The 15,220-nt window shown below is 35.4% G+C and overlaps 2 protein-coding genes across 2 annotated transcripts; both read right to left on the reverse strand.

Annotated features, from left to right (window-relative positions):
• Positions 1–258: 258 nt before the first annotated feature.
• Positions 259–5,599, reverse strand: LOC106369943. The gene is made up of 2 exons (XM_048768176.1): positions 940–5,599; positions 259–849 (listed from the first exon to the last, which is right to left on the reverse strand). The coding sequence occupies exons 1-2, from the start codon at positions 4,087–4,089 to the stop codon at positions 259–261; spliced, it is 3,741 nt and encodes a 1,246-aa protein (XP_048624133.1). The 5' UTR covers positions 4,090–5,599.
• Positions 5,600–13,416: 7,817 nt separating this feature from the next.
• On the reverse strand, positions 13,417–13,821 carry LOC106370624 (histone H3.3). The gene has a single exon (XM_013810617.3). It carries the CDS (start codon positions 13,819–13,821, stop codon positions 13,417–13,419), a length of 405 nt encoding a protein of 134 aa, XP_013666071.1.
• Between the last annotated feature and the right edge of the window lie 1,399 nt (positions 13,822–15,220).

A 15,220-nucleotide genomic window follows, 5' to 3' on the forward strand; every position in this document is an offset into this window, starting at 1 on the left:
CTTATTTATTAATAATAGAAATCCAAGTAAATGTTTGTAACTTCTTTCTTTTTTTTGAACTGAATTGTTTGTAACTTCTTATGCAGTTTACAAAAATGTTTGTAACTTATTATCCTAATAATACGTCTTTCTATCTTTTTTTTTGATCGTCTGATAATAAAGTGTTTGGGAAACCAAAAGAGGATGTGAACCCCACACCAAAGACATGAAACAAAACAAATGCAAAGGACAAACACACAATCTTAAAGGAAAGATGAATTAGTCTTGTCTTGTAGCTTCTCGGATGATGCGGCTATGAAGCCAGGCTGGTCCGCCTAGAGCAAGATATGATTGCAGACGACCGTCTCTCATTACACTCTTTGCGATATCTCGAACTATTGAGTTCGCCCCTACTTTCTCCACTTCAAAGGCGACTGAAAAGAAAGAATTACACAGTGCCATGATTTGTTCCAAGAGACATCGAAACCGTGGCCATGATGCAGGGGATAGTAAAGCTTCAGCGGTATCTCGATGATCTGAGGCGATGCATATTGAATGAAAATGTAAATCCCGTGCACTCTGCATCACCCATAATATACCCCTCAGCTCTGCGATCATCCTGTTTGGTGAGGGAGTAAAGGCATCACGACCATGGAATAAAACGTTCCCCGTATGATCCCTTGCTATCCAAGCTCCTCCACTAATCAAGGCTGCACTCCTCCAGTTGACATGAATGTTACATTTAACAGTACCTGTTGAAGGAGGGCACCACCGTTCCATATCACCTATTCTATGACTCTGCGCCTCAATGTGTTGAGCTTGTTTGTTTGCCTCAAACCACAAAGTAGCTTCCTCCTCAGCATTAAGCACCTAGAAACTTGGAGAAGTCTGCGTCTCAGCATACAATAAAGCGTTTCTATTCTTCCACACATTCCACAAAACCCAAGGAATGGACCTAACCGTGCTGTCTCCAACACCATTTCCATCCAAAGCATCAAACAAGAAAGCTATGTTGGCCTCGAGTCCATTGGAAAACCCTTGCGCCGGCTTGGGGCACTCTGTTAGATCCCACAGTTCCAACGCCTTGCTACACCGAAACAACATATGATTGATTGTTTCCGCTTCCGATTGACACAAAGGGCATCTTCCTTGTACATTCAAGCCTCTAGATTGCAACCTATCAGCCACAGCTAGAGCCCCAGAGAGAGCACGCCAAAGAAACATTCTGATTTTTGGTAAACACACAATCTTCCACACTCTACGCTTGAGTGTTAACAACCTCTGCTCCTGGACTGTCATCTGAGCATTCCTACGTGCCTCCGCGTTTACTAACAATCCATAGCCACTCTTGACTGTATTAGCTCCATGATTTGTGTAAGCCCAAATTAATTTGTCTTCTCTACCTCCAATCTGAAGCGCCATGATTCGACTCACTTCATTCACAGGAAAGAGATTATTAAGCTCCTCCAACTTCCATGTACCGTTTTGATTCAATAAATCAGCCACACGAAGATTCCCGTCAAAATGGATCTGCTTGTTGACTGGTCGACGAGGTTCCTCATCCATTATCCATTTATCTAGCCAAACCATGGAATCCTTACCGTTACCAATAGACGTAATTAAACCTTTCTTCAGTAGCTCTCTACCAAAGACGATGCTCCGCCACGCATAAGAGGGTTGAAATCCCTTTCCAGCCTCAAGCAGAGACGTCTTTGCGTAGTAGCGTCCCTTGTAAATCTCTGCTAGCAGACTTTGAGGTTCATTCATTAACTTCCACGCCTGCTTTGCCAATAAAGCCTGGTTAAAATCCTCTATGTCTCTAAACCCAAGGCCTCCATTCTCTTTGGATTCACACAGTTTAACCCAAGCTATCCAATGAATCTTCTTCTTATCTCCACTCTCATTCCACCAGAAGGCAGACATCGCACTCATCATTTTTTGGCAATGGTGCTTAGTAAGCTTGAAGCATGACATCGCATACACCGGAAGAGCCATTGCAATAGACTTAAGGAGTACCTCCTTTCCCCCAAGAAAAAGCATTTTGGTATACCATCCATTTAGTCTTTTGTCAAGTTTTTCTCCAATGAAAGCTAACAATTCCTGCTTCGAACCGCTAAAACACTCAGGTAGACCCAAGTATGATCCAACACCTCCCACATTTTCAATATTCAGAAGCTCAGCAATCAGTCTCCGCATAACCTCATCAATACCTTCTCCAAAGGTGATAGAAGATTTGTTGAAATTTATTTCCTGCCCCGATGCCTTTCCATACAGCTCTAAACATCTCAGAAAAGCAACACATTCCTGTAATTCAGCTTTTATCAGGAACAAACTATCGTCAGCAAAGAGTAAGTGTTGTACTGCAGGACAATGGCGAGTAAGCTTCATTCCAGAGATTCGACCGTTTTCCTCAGCTCTGTTCATCACGTGTACCAACGCTTCTGCACAAAGAATGAAAAGAAAGGGGGAGAGAGGGTCCCCTTGCCTCAGTCCCCTCTCTGGAACGATGTGACCAAACTCCTGTCCATTTAGAAGAACCGTATACGTGACAGAACTCACACACAGCATGATCCAATCAATCCACTTCCTATGGAAACCCATCTTCACAAAAAGTGCTTCCAAAAACGACCATTCAACCCTGTCGTATGCCTTTGACATGTCTGTTTTGATTGCAATGAAGTCCTCCTTACAGTTGGGGTTTGTCTTCAGGCCATTCACCATCTCATGTGCAATCAACAGGTTGTCCGAGATAAGCCTTCCTGCAACAAAGGCTCCTTGGGTGGGAGACACAATCTGTGGAAGGATTCCTTTAAGACGCGAGCACAACACCTTCGAGATGATCTTGTAAATAACCGAGCACAAACTAATAGGCCTGAGATCAGACATCAGCTTCGGGTTTGGCTTCTTTGGTAACAAGAATAGCTGGGTATAGTTCCATTCAGATGGGAGAATTCCTTCTCGGAAAAAACGATGCACTTCTTTTGTGATCATAGGACCAGTGTGGCACCAATGTTTCTGAAAAAAGTGTGCCGACATACCATCAGCTCCCGGGGCACTATCACTCTTAATCGCCTTTACAGCTCTCTTAATCTCTGCATCTGACACGTCTTTGGTTAATCTCGTATTCATCAACTCTGTTACCTTGGGCTCCATTCCTAGCAACAGCTCTGTAGCATCAGATGGAGAAGATGAACGGAAAAGGTTTGTGAAGTATTGTACTGCGATCTCTCCCTTCGCATCTTCCTCGGTTTGTTCAACACCTCCCGAGTCAACTAAAGCAGGTATCAAGTTCTTCATTTTCCTTGATTTTGCCCACCCATGAAAGACCTTCGTATTTAAATCCCCCGCCACCAGCCACGTGTTTTTACTCTTCTGTTTCCAGAAGCTTTCTTCTTCTTGATACAACTGGGCCAACTTCACCTTCAGATCAGCAAGCATCGCCAAATTGGGAACACATTTTTTCTCCTCCCCCTCGAGTTGTAGCCTTAGCTGCATGATCTGTTTCTTAGAGTTTCCTGCATCACTTCTTTTCCACTGGGCCAAATCTTTGCGACACGATGAGATCACTGAGGTCACATCTCTACCATCTGATCGTTCCACCGGTCTCCAATGTTTTTTTATTATATCACACACTGCCGGTTGCGTGGACCATCGCTTATCAAACATAAATCTTCCTCTTCGCCTCTGAGTCCGAGACACCATACTGAGAAAGATAGGTCTGTGGTCAGACCCCAAGCGTTCCAGATATTGTAGGTGAGTGCGGGGGAAGAGACTAAACCATTCTGCGTTTCCGAAGGCTCTATCAAGCCGACACTGAATCCAAACATTTTCTTTAACACCATTGGTGATCACCTCTCGTACTCCTGCCCATGAGAGCTTATCTCCAGAGCTCGGAATCTCCTTTATCTTACAGACACGAGCCATAGACCGAAACTGAAAAAAGGAACTCTCACTGCGCCCAGGTCCACCAAGCTTTTCATCACTACACATTATTTCATTAAAATCACCCACTAAGCCCCATCCTCCATGACGGTTCATTCCAATAGACTTCAAGACAGTCCATACCTCATTCCTTCTCTGTCTTACGGGATCACCATAAACAAAAGTCATGTAGTATACAAGGTTTCCAGCCTTCACCTTTGTATCTATAAATCTGTTACTTGAACTCAAGATCTCCACTTCATGCGACTGCTTCCAAAACAGTGCCAAACCACTACGTCTTTCTATCTTAAAAATTAAATTATTTTATTAAAGCAAATATCCATTTTACAGCAAATATCTGTTTTAAAGCAAAAATGTATTGAACCAAACCGTTTAGGGTTTGTATATTGATTGTGAATAAAATAAATATATAGTTTTGTAGATCCGTACTTATATCAGTTTCAAAAACTGTCTTCTCTATTTGAAAACATACTTATCATATAAAAATAATTTTCCTAATCCTAAAAAACGCATAAAGGTTTAATAGACTTCGAGAATTAACATAATGAATCACTGTTTACACGTAAATGGGAGATGAGAACACGTAAATGAGATGTATTGTAAGATAATGACTAATAGTTAATGTTAGCCACTCCGTTCTAGCGTAAATGCCACCTGTTAAATTACATGTAATTAGTTGTTGTTAGCACAATCATGAGGTTTTTTTTGTTGTTCATTGCGGGTTAAATATCTTAATTACTTTTGTTTTCTTTAAAGATATCCTGATTAGTTTCTCTAAATGATGCTCTTTTATCAACAGGAACGTGTTATCCAAGGCTTCATTTGCTATGGAAGAATTAAGACCTATTTGCCTCACATGAAAGCCGGTGCTACTTATCGACTCAACAAGTTCTTTGGATCAAAGTGCAAGACTATTTACCGGGTAGCTGAACCAAGTGTCACTATTAGCTTCTCATGGAACTATGTCCTCTCTGTTCTCGAGGACAGTTCGATCCGTTTCCCTGAGGATCGGTTCCGGATCCATGGATTCAGAGAGTTTGAAGCTGCCTCCGATTTGAGAGGTGATCTTTATGGTAAGTTCTCGCCTCATTACACCCCATCACTGTTTGTATTGGATAGTAGTTTAATCTAATCTTAAATAGTATGATATCATCTTATTAGATATTGTATTGACTCTGGATTGTTTGCCTAGGATAATATTTTCATACAGATTCGGAAATTTAGGTTTTATTGTCGGGTTTATAAGATATAAAACATTGAGTTTTATTGTCTTCTCTTGCAGATTATATTGGCCACATCAAACTTGTGAATGGGAAGGTTCCCAATGACAGTCTCCTGCTTGATGAAACAGAGATAGTTGCATCCCGCCGAGTTGAGCTTCATGTTCAAACACATGAGTAAGTTAATCTATATCTTCCTCCAAATTCACATATTGTTTATCTTACCACACGAGTTTGTGTTGTTGCAGCGACCCCGTGCTGAAGCTGTACCTCTGGGACAATGCTGCCTTTGAGTTTTGTGAAAAGTTTAAAGCATATGGAGGCACTGCACGTGTTATCTTAGTCATCACCTTAAACCCGAAGCGGTTTGGAGGTTTGTATTGCTAACTTTCCAATGCTGTTTTAGGATGTTAAATAGGGTTGGGGTCATATCTGATATTATTTTCTAATTTTGATTATATCATAATTTTGCTGTTATATCATGGCATTTATTCTGTTGTAGGCGTCATATCTCTATCTTCTATGGTGTCTTCACGGGTATTTCTGGATAGTGATGTACAAGAAACATTGTTCTACCTCAGCTGGTAAAGTTTAAGGTTTCATGTATTGGAATGTCATTTGTATTACTCCGCTATTGTAATGTCTGGTTTGGCATTTTCTTCAGGCTGAACTCAAACTTAGATGTTGCCAGCGGAGTTAATGCAGATGTGGTCACCAAGCCTGAGACAGCAACCTTGGGGGAACTCTTCTCCTATATGAATCAGGCATCCGCTAAGGTATTATAGTCCCAATTTCTGATACATTCAATAAGATAATATAAGTTTCTCATTGAATTTTTCAAACATTTTTCCAGGTTGCATGGTTTGAGTGCACAACAACTATTGATGATGTTGTGCACTGTTCTGGAAGGTATTATATAGGCTGCGGTGTGTGCCATACTAAGGCAACCAAAGGGCCTACAACGCTTATGTGTAAGAAATGTGGGAAAAGTGAAATTGTTGGTGTGGCGCAGTAAGTGGTTTAGATATAGTTATACTCATTCTTTGACTGCAATGGTTATTAATGTCTCTCTGTTACAGGTACATGTCGAAGCTCTCTGTTTATGACCATAATGAGCAAGCCGTATTTGTTGTCCTTGGTGACGCTGGTGAGGAGTTGACTGGAAAGAAAGCTGCTGAGTTGGTTGAGAGATATTTCCAGGTAATTAGAAACCTGTATATGTATGAGATTTAAAAACGTGTTCTTACAAAAAATTTGAATATGTATTCTGAGAATGTCTTAATGTATGGTAGGCCAATGATAGTGTGGGAGAGGATAATAGTTCTAGTGCCTCAAGCTATGATTGATACCATTGGACAGACACGGAAGTTCATTGTGAAGGTATCAAATCACAATCTGACTGCCAAACCCCAGACTTTAACTGTGACAAAGATGCTCCCTCTTGAAGCCCCAGAACCCGAAGGCAACTTAGGAGAGAACGTTGGTGAGGAAGCTGATAATGAGAGGGAGGATTATGCAGATGAGTCGGTGAAAAGGGGTGTTGATGGGATTGAGTCAGAAGGTGTGAAGCGTGCCAAATGTGGCTAATGAAGTTGCCTTTACTGGTTTTGTTTTATTTAAGACTAAGCTTTGTTTTCTCATTTTTCTGGATTTGCCTTTGCAGTATTATAACAACCTTGGTTATAATCTCTTTTGCTAATAATATCTATTATTAATCTCTTTACATGTTATATAGTTTGACTAAAAAAACAAAAATGTCTATCTATATATATATGAGAAATCATTATACTTGCTTGAAGGCTGAATGAGTGGTTGTAGGTTTGATTGCTACTTGCCAAGATAGATAGGTGTGATTATTGTCGGTTAAGGTGGTCAAGATTTATGATTATGATTTAAATTTGTAATAAATTAGAAATGGTTGATAGTTTTCACTGGTGCTAAGATGTTGACATAACTATGGACATTCTTTAGATTTTTTTTTGAGCTGGATTTGCAGTATGAAAATGAAATTTCAATATTTTTGTTCTTATGTTTGAAAATAAACTAATGGTTTAGTAAGAAGCGTGAAGCTTTGGAAGTTTTAAATAATTCTCTATATACATTAAAATTAATTTTTTTATATATAGACAGTTTTTTTTATTGGTAAGTGATTATAATTTTATATTTGTGTTTGTGGTCTATATAGTTTAAATTTAATTATGTTAATATAATTGTTTTGATGTTTTTATAATTTAAAGCTTCGAATAAGAGGATGCAGTGATAATAATTTTTTAACGTATTTTAAAAAGCCAATGTAGGCAGTTACATTAAAAAGTAAAAATAGTAACGAGAAGAATGCAACCAGTTATCATTATTTACATGTACACTTTAGTATTTTTCTTTTCTTGGATTATTTTAAATTTTTTATTCATTATATTTGACCAATTGAATTCAATTATTTTACTATTCTTTCTTACTGATATGTATGTAGATTTTTTTTTCTTTTTTAGCACATAGATTATGTTATTGTAGTTTATGACTACGTGAATAGTTTTAAATTGATTTTTATACAAATATTGAAACTGAAACATATTTTACAACAATGATTAATTTATTAAGGTTAAGACCAAGTTATGTTTATTAATTTGTAACTTCTTTACTATTCAACATATATTAATGTTGTAACTTATGGTGTATTTAAAAAAACTCTTAGAACTTGCCACCTATATAAACCCCCGCATTCTGATTCCATTATACAACTCTTCCATACCTATGAACAACTCCTTCAAAATATAAACATGAGTCAGGTATTTTGGATTCTACGCCACAAAACGGAGCCATCTTTATCATCTCAAAAAAGAGTCATTACCATGAAGATAAAGAGACCAAGGACACAGCAAACAAAAATTGTGATATCCGTCGCCCTGAAGACAGCAAGCAATGGCCACCTAATCCACGATACGGTAGGCGATATGGAGAACATGCTTGAATACCATGAAATAGATTTTGATTCGGCAATGGAGATTATCGAGCATACTTCTGACTTTGTCGCACGCACTATTCCGACCCTTTGTGATCCCACAGTTACAGGTCTTGATATAATTGTTAAGATAACTGATCACAACCTAGACGCTTTCTGCAGAATTGACCTAGACGTCTATATCATCGAGCTTCGTGAAAACCGAAGGGAATCCACCCCTAGCGAAAAAGATGATATATGCCCAATTTGCTGCGAAGAGTTTGACACATTCCTATCATCATCACTGCATCTTGGACTGGATTAAAAAAAACCTTAACATCCCATACTATAGAGCAAAACTTGCTTAATGTACATGAGATCCACTATCTCATCTACATAGTTATTTGCTTTATTTACTTTTTGAAATAAGCTGTCTCAGATTTTGTTATCAAATCTTTGTCTTAATAATTTAAGGAAAAAAATGAAATAAGAAAGTGAAATTTTGATACTTTAGTTGTCATTGTCATAATATTTTCCAACATAATAATTGTTGTACGTATTAAAATATTTGCTAAAAAAAAATAATCTGAATCCATACATTTTTGAAAATAATCATACTTTCAAATTTAGTTTAGTTATCTTAATTTAATTGTTTCAATGTTTGTATTACTGATAACCAAGAATAAGAAGTGGTTGTGGGATTAATTTAAATACTGATAGCCGATTAGCATTATTTAAAGCTTCTATAGTTTAAAAAAAAAAATCAAAATCATGATCGAGTTTAGCCGATTATGATTTTTTTGAAAGAAAAGTCAGGTTTTTGATAGAAGCCCGATTTTTTCTATGGAAGAGTTGAAATAATAAAAAAATCACATCATACCATATATAAGATTAAAATAGATAACATGAGAAAAAAAAAACTAACAACAAATTACATTGTAATTATCAAAGTTAATTTCATTTTCATAAGTTTCAAAACCCAACTAAATCTCGGGCCAGGCCCAAATGTAATTTTATATGAAAACGGCCCAAATGTCAATGATTCCAATTGGAAAACTGAGTGCTTCATCTTCCTCTTTAACGAGGGAAAGTCGGAACCTTCGTCTTCCTTCTCTCGACTGCGATCTCATCAAATCTCACCGCCATGACAGAACCGAGACATTCCTCTACTGATCGATCAAGATGTCGGAGGTTCAACAAGCTCGATTACTCATTCGGAGAAAGCTATCAGTACTGACCTCAAGTCCCGTTCAAATCGTTCGATGAACGCCTCCAAAGAAGCCGACGGTTATTCTCCAGTACTGTTCCGGCCATCGGAGGTTCTTCTCGCCGTTATCATAATCACGAAGCCGCTATCGGGTACCTCTATCTTTCTCTCCGAGGCTTTACGGTTCAAGGCTCTTTAGATCCTAAGGACCCTTCTTTAGATGATGCGTTTAGGGTTATTGATAGAATATGATTGTCTTACACTGTGATGCATGTGCATCCGTTCTGCCCCGGGGTTGTGAGAGAGTTTATCTCAAACAAACCCTTCAATGATGAAGGTGCTCTCATTCGGGGACATGTGTTCCACTTTACCCCTTCTGTGATCAATCAATTGGTGATGACAACATCTGCTAAGCACTCTTTTGGGTGGAGAGAAGTTGTTCTAAAGCAAGCCATCTCACACCTCACTGGAGGCCAATGCTCCGGATGGACAGGGTTCAGTCTCAACTCTTTACTCAATCCTTTCCAAGTTCTATACCGCGTTTGTGAACTGAATTGGCTTCCAGGTCCTCACTCTGAGTCAATGATGAAAAACCGACTCCGTCTTCTTTATGATGTAGCCAATCGCAAGCCAATTAACTTTGGTCATCTTGTGTATGACCAAGTGATCGAGGTGACTCGCAAAACAGACTGGGACACAAAACTGATTTTCCCAAACCTCATCTACCAACTCCTGATGCTTCAGAAGGAGGTTCCTTTGCTAGCAGGAGATGAAGAACCTATAGGAAGAGGTCTCCCTATCTATGGGTTTGCAGATGACACAACTGGAGCAAGAGGACGTAGAAGGCTGTATTAGTTTAGCAGCCAACTGATTTTTTGTTAGGTCCATCACTCTTTAACGAATGTGACTAATATATGTTCTTTTTGAAAAGTCACATTACTCTGAATCCTCTAACAAACTGTTGTAGTGTAAAAGACAGTAATATTTTGGTATGGTATTATTGTCTAAATCCAAAAAAAAAGTTCAGAGTAGATTCACCTAACAATACTTATAAGAATGGGATCAGTGATGTAGTCAAAATATTTCTTTATATGCTTGAGTATATAATAGGTGTTACAGTTGCTTACAAGTGCTTGACAAATTAGGATAGTTATAAGATTTCAATATATTCTGACCATGAACTAAGAAGAGATGATGCGACTCTGTTTTTACTAGAAGCGATGTGTTGTGGAAATAGGAGATATACAGCTATCAAATACGCAGGCGACATGGAAACTGGAGAATTCGCAAACCTCTCTCTTGCTTTGGTTGTGGACTCGGATGGTTCTTGTGAGTAGTTTATGTACTCTCTTTGTTTATTCTGTTTCTTATCGGTCTAAAGACCAATGCTGATTTCTTCTTATCTTTTATAATCAACAGCTTTCTTCTGGGATTTGTATTCCCACCTTTGTGGTACTATGCTACGTTTCTTTACTTCGGGAACTATTACCGCAGAGATCCTAGAGAAAGAGCTGGCCTAGCTGTTTCCCCAATCACTGTAAGTTACTTCTTATATGAATGTTATGGTCATAGAGGTAGTACTATATAGTCTGGAGCAGAGACTGAAGATGTAAAATTGCGCAGACAATGAGATTCTCACTTGTGTTGCACCTGATTTTTGCTTTCCGATGGTTTTAATATTTTTTTGAGTAATACAAGTAACTGTATATGTTATCATAGCTACAATTTAATGTTTCTTATACCATTCCCTGTTTTGTCCTAAAAATAATAGGAAATTAAATTATTTCATCTAATTCATAATACAACATGGATAGTAATGAAATTAATACAACATGGATTTCATAATTAAAAAAAATAACAATGTTCAGTTTATCAAATAAAGTTTATGAAGAAATTAAAGAATAGGAAATTAAATTATTTCTTCTAATTCATAAAAATATAAATTATTCAAAGTTTCAAATGTGAATGAAAAAAAAACACATCATACCATATATAAGATTAAAATAGACATGAAAAAATATTAAAACAAATTACTTTGACATGCTAATGTTCTTCATTAGTTATCACTGTCAATTTTTATTTCATAAGTTGTAAACATATTTTATAATATCGAAGGATATTTGGTATAACATAAAACTCCTAAAATACACAAAAAAAATATGCAAATTAATACAAGTTCCAACAGAATAATTTTATATAGTAATAAGATAAAAACTAATAATTCAGATATACAAGCCGCGCCTAGCACTATTTACCAAAATAATATAACAACAGTTGAATCAATAACTTCAAACATAACCATCCTCTTAAAAAGCGATGCATTACTATGTACATATAAAAAGAGTTACAATACAACCTTACCAGAACAAAATCATCTCAATACTATAAAACAATACAACCTTACCAGAAAAAAACCATCGCAATACTATAAAACACAAGTTTAATTCAATTTAATAATATTATACGGAAAAATCTGGGCGTAGTCCAGAAAAACCCTCTTGTTTTTATAATTTTGAAGTTCTACAATATTTTTGCTATAATACCATTATTAAAGTCATTTATATTCAAAGTTAAAAAAAATAATTATTGGAAAAATGAATTCATAGACAAAAATGGGTTTTTATTACTTTCTACGTGATTAAAAAACTGGAGTAGGAGCATTAAATACAATTTTAAAAAAATCTTATTCTTATTATTTTTGAAATAATTGATCCGATATTATTCACCTTAAACAAATCATAAAACTATTCTGCCCATGATGTATTTCGTGATGATACTTGGGAGGGACAAACAATATAAATTTCTTTCAAATTGTGTATTGTTATACCAAAATCTCTTTCTTAATCTGTAAATATGTAATTCTTTGAAAATACTTTTCTTTATAAAATACAAATAAGGAAGAAGAAAATAAGAATATGTCTGATATGTAGAGAAAAAAATCTGTTAAGGAATAAGATTTCTTTCTCTTTTTTTGATCAAGGAATAATATTTCTTAAATTACCATATAATCATATTTTTGACCACACACGTCTTATATGATTTACGGAAATCATGAATATTCGAGTTATCGTTATAATTTACCTTATTAATTTGTTAAATGATAAGATTGGAATGTGTTTAGTTTTTAATTAGTTTCAAATGATAAGTTGTTTTCAAAGTTTCTAAATTACTTAGCTAAACGGATAATAAGACGTATATCTTATTTGGTTATTGACATATTTGTAATTTTATTACAACTAACCTAAAAACAAAATATTGATTTAAACGGGTGTGCAAATGGACATATTTTTTACAAAATAAATTCTTGTGCAATAACCTAAAAACAAAATATTGATTTAAATAGCATGATAGTAACATTCTATACTTTTAAGATCAAAGCTCAGCGCACAAAACACTTTTTAGACCAGTCATGCGTTTATCATCTGATTGTAAATTCAAATTTAGTATACCTCTTGAAGAGGGTTTATATGTTCGAAAAATGCATCACAGTCGGGGTTGTAACGTTATGCGACAGCTAGCAAATAATATCTGGCGCCTGGTAGTATTAAGACATGCACCTACTTTTTACGTTTACAACATTTACATTTACGTAAAATATATAATGTTAACTCGAAAACAATCTTACCCCTCTAGATGCCCACATGTAGGAGTAGACGTTCGTTCGCCGTCTAAAAGTATTTTATTACATAAAAATGATGCATAGTTCGAGTGATTGAAATACTAACATGGCTTATGATAAAAATCATTATTCAAGTTTATCAAATGATCTAAAATCATTACCTTTTGCCGGTTATAATGTACTTTCATATTTTGTTGACGTGAAAATGAGAAATTTATGGGAAATATATACATAAATTAGGACTCAAAATGAAGGTCGTATCCAGGGGAGGAAAGAAGAAATTTCCCAAGGACTTGGACATAGCACGTTTCTAAACAACTCTGTTTATGACTCTTGCATTTTGTATATGATAATAATTATTACTTTTTAGCTGTTAGATATTCAACAGACAAATCTAATCAAGAAAAAAAAATTGGCAACCAAAGCAAAGTTTATTTATTTCAAATAAGAAGAAAGGTACATTCAAACGGGAATATTAATCCCCAAATCTTAAACAATACATATCATGACTTCAAAGTTTATCACCTCGAAGCCTTTTAGCAAGCATGATGTCTTTACGCATGATAGTCACTCGCTTGGCATGTATGGCAAACAAATTGGCGTCATGAAAGAACTCAACGAGAAAAGCTTCAGCTGCTTCTTGGAGAGCATCAATAGCGCTGCTCTGGAAACGTAAGTCTGCCTTCAAACTTTGGCCTATTTCTTTCACCAATCTTTGGAATGGAAGTTTTGGGATCAGTGGATATGTGTTCTTCTGATACATTCTGATCTCTCTTAGCGCCACAGTTCCTGGCCTGTACCTATACGGCTTCTTAATGCTACGGTTACAGGGTGTTACTCTCATCATATTGGTAATCCGCGGAGGGAGCCTAGCTCCTGTGGACATCATCCTAGCCTTCTGTTTGGAACGAACCATTATGAACAAATAAATTTTGAAATGTGAAAACTTAGATTTGATTGTGAAAGATGCTTCTTGAGAATTTGTGTGTGGTTGAAGACATATATTTATTTACAGAGGATTTATGGAAATTAGGAAAAATATCTTTGTTCAAGGAAGTTTAAGATGGTTCTTATCTCCATTGAAAATATTTGACCAACAAAAACCATGAAATTTTTTTACTTTTTAAGAATAAAAAAATAATCGTTTATTTCCTCTAAAACCAACGTTCAATATATTTTTCTTTTCAGATTGTGATAGGTGGTGATTTGCGATGACCAATAAGAATCAAAATACATAAACTGAAATTTAAGAAAAGCTTATCCCCATTTTTATAACATAGGAAAATTATCAAATATTTCTTCTAAATTAGTTTTGAAAAAATATATATTAGTATAAATAATAACTGTCAAGGGAAAATATGAACTTAGTGTTCACAACGTTAAAATGATTTAACAAATAAAGACCATGGTTTTGTTTCAAAATACAAAATCAAAAACAAAAAAAAATAGATAAAGAACCAAAAAATGATAATCTTTTCTACACTGAATTTCATATCCATGTTAGTGAGAACTATGGGTTTAATCCACGCTACAAAGAAATCATTTTTAATAAATTTTGACCATATTTTGGATTGTTAAAAATTCAATATTGACCATATTCTTGTTTGCAAAAAAAAAAAAGAAGACAAATAACCAACAAAATGATATTCCCTTTGTTTTTTTAATAAATGACATTTTGAATATTGTTTGTTCCAAATTACATGATTTTCAATTTTCAATGTAAAATTATTATGTTTTTATTTTTTCTATTCTGCATATTATTTTTCTATTGTTGATTATGGTCAGCAAGATAATTAATGAAGTTTTTGTTCAGAAAATGTATAAAACTAAATGGTTTCCTAAACTGTTGTACAACTACAAAGCGTCAAATGAAAAAAAAACGAAAGAAGTATTTTTTTTTCTGAATTGAATTCTGTGTCCGCATTAATGAGAATGTATAAAATACAATCAAATGTAAAAAAAAAAATATTTTCTTAATCGGTGTGTACAATTATAAAGCATCAAATAGAAAAAACGAAAGGAGTACTTTTTCTAAACTGAATTCCATGTTCGTGTTAATGAGAATGTATAAAGTACAATCAAATGTAGAAAATTAAATATTTTCTTAATCGGTGTGTACAACTACAAATCGTCAAATGGAAAAAAATGAAAAGAATACTTTTTCTAAACTGAATTTCATGTCCGTGTTAATGAGAATGTATAAAGTACAATAAAATGTAGAAAATTAAATGTTTTCTTAATCGGTTTGTACACCTACAAAGCGTCAAATGGAAAAAACGAAAAGAGTACTTTTCTAAACTGAATTTCATGTCCGT

This window comes from Brassica napus, chromosome C9 (assembly GCF_020379485.1).
Source record: "Brassica napus cultivar Da-Ae chromosome C9, Da-Ae, whole genome shotgun sequence".
Taxonomy (NCBI): domain Eukaryota; kingdom Viridiplantae; phylum Streptophyta; class Magnoliopsida; order Brassicales; family Brassicaceae; genus Brassica; species Brassica napus.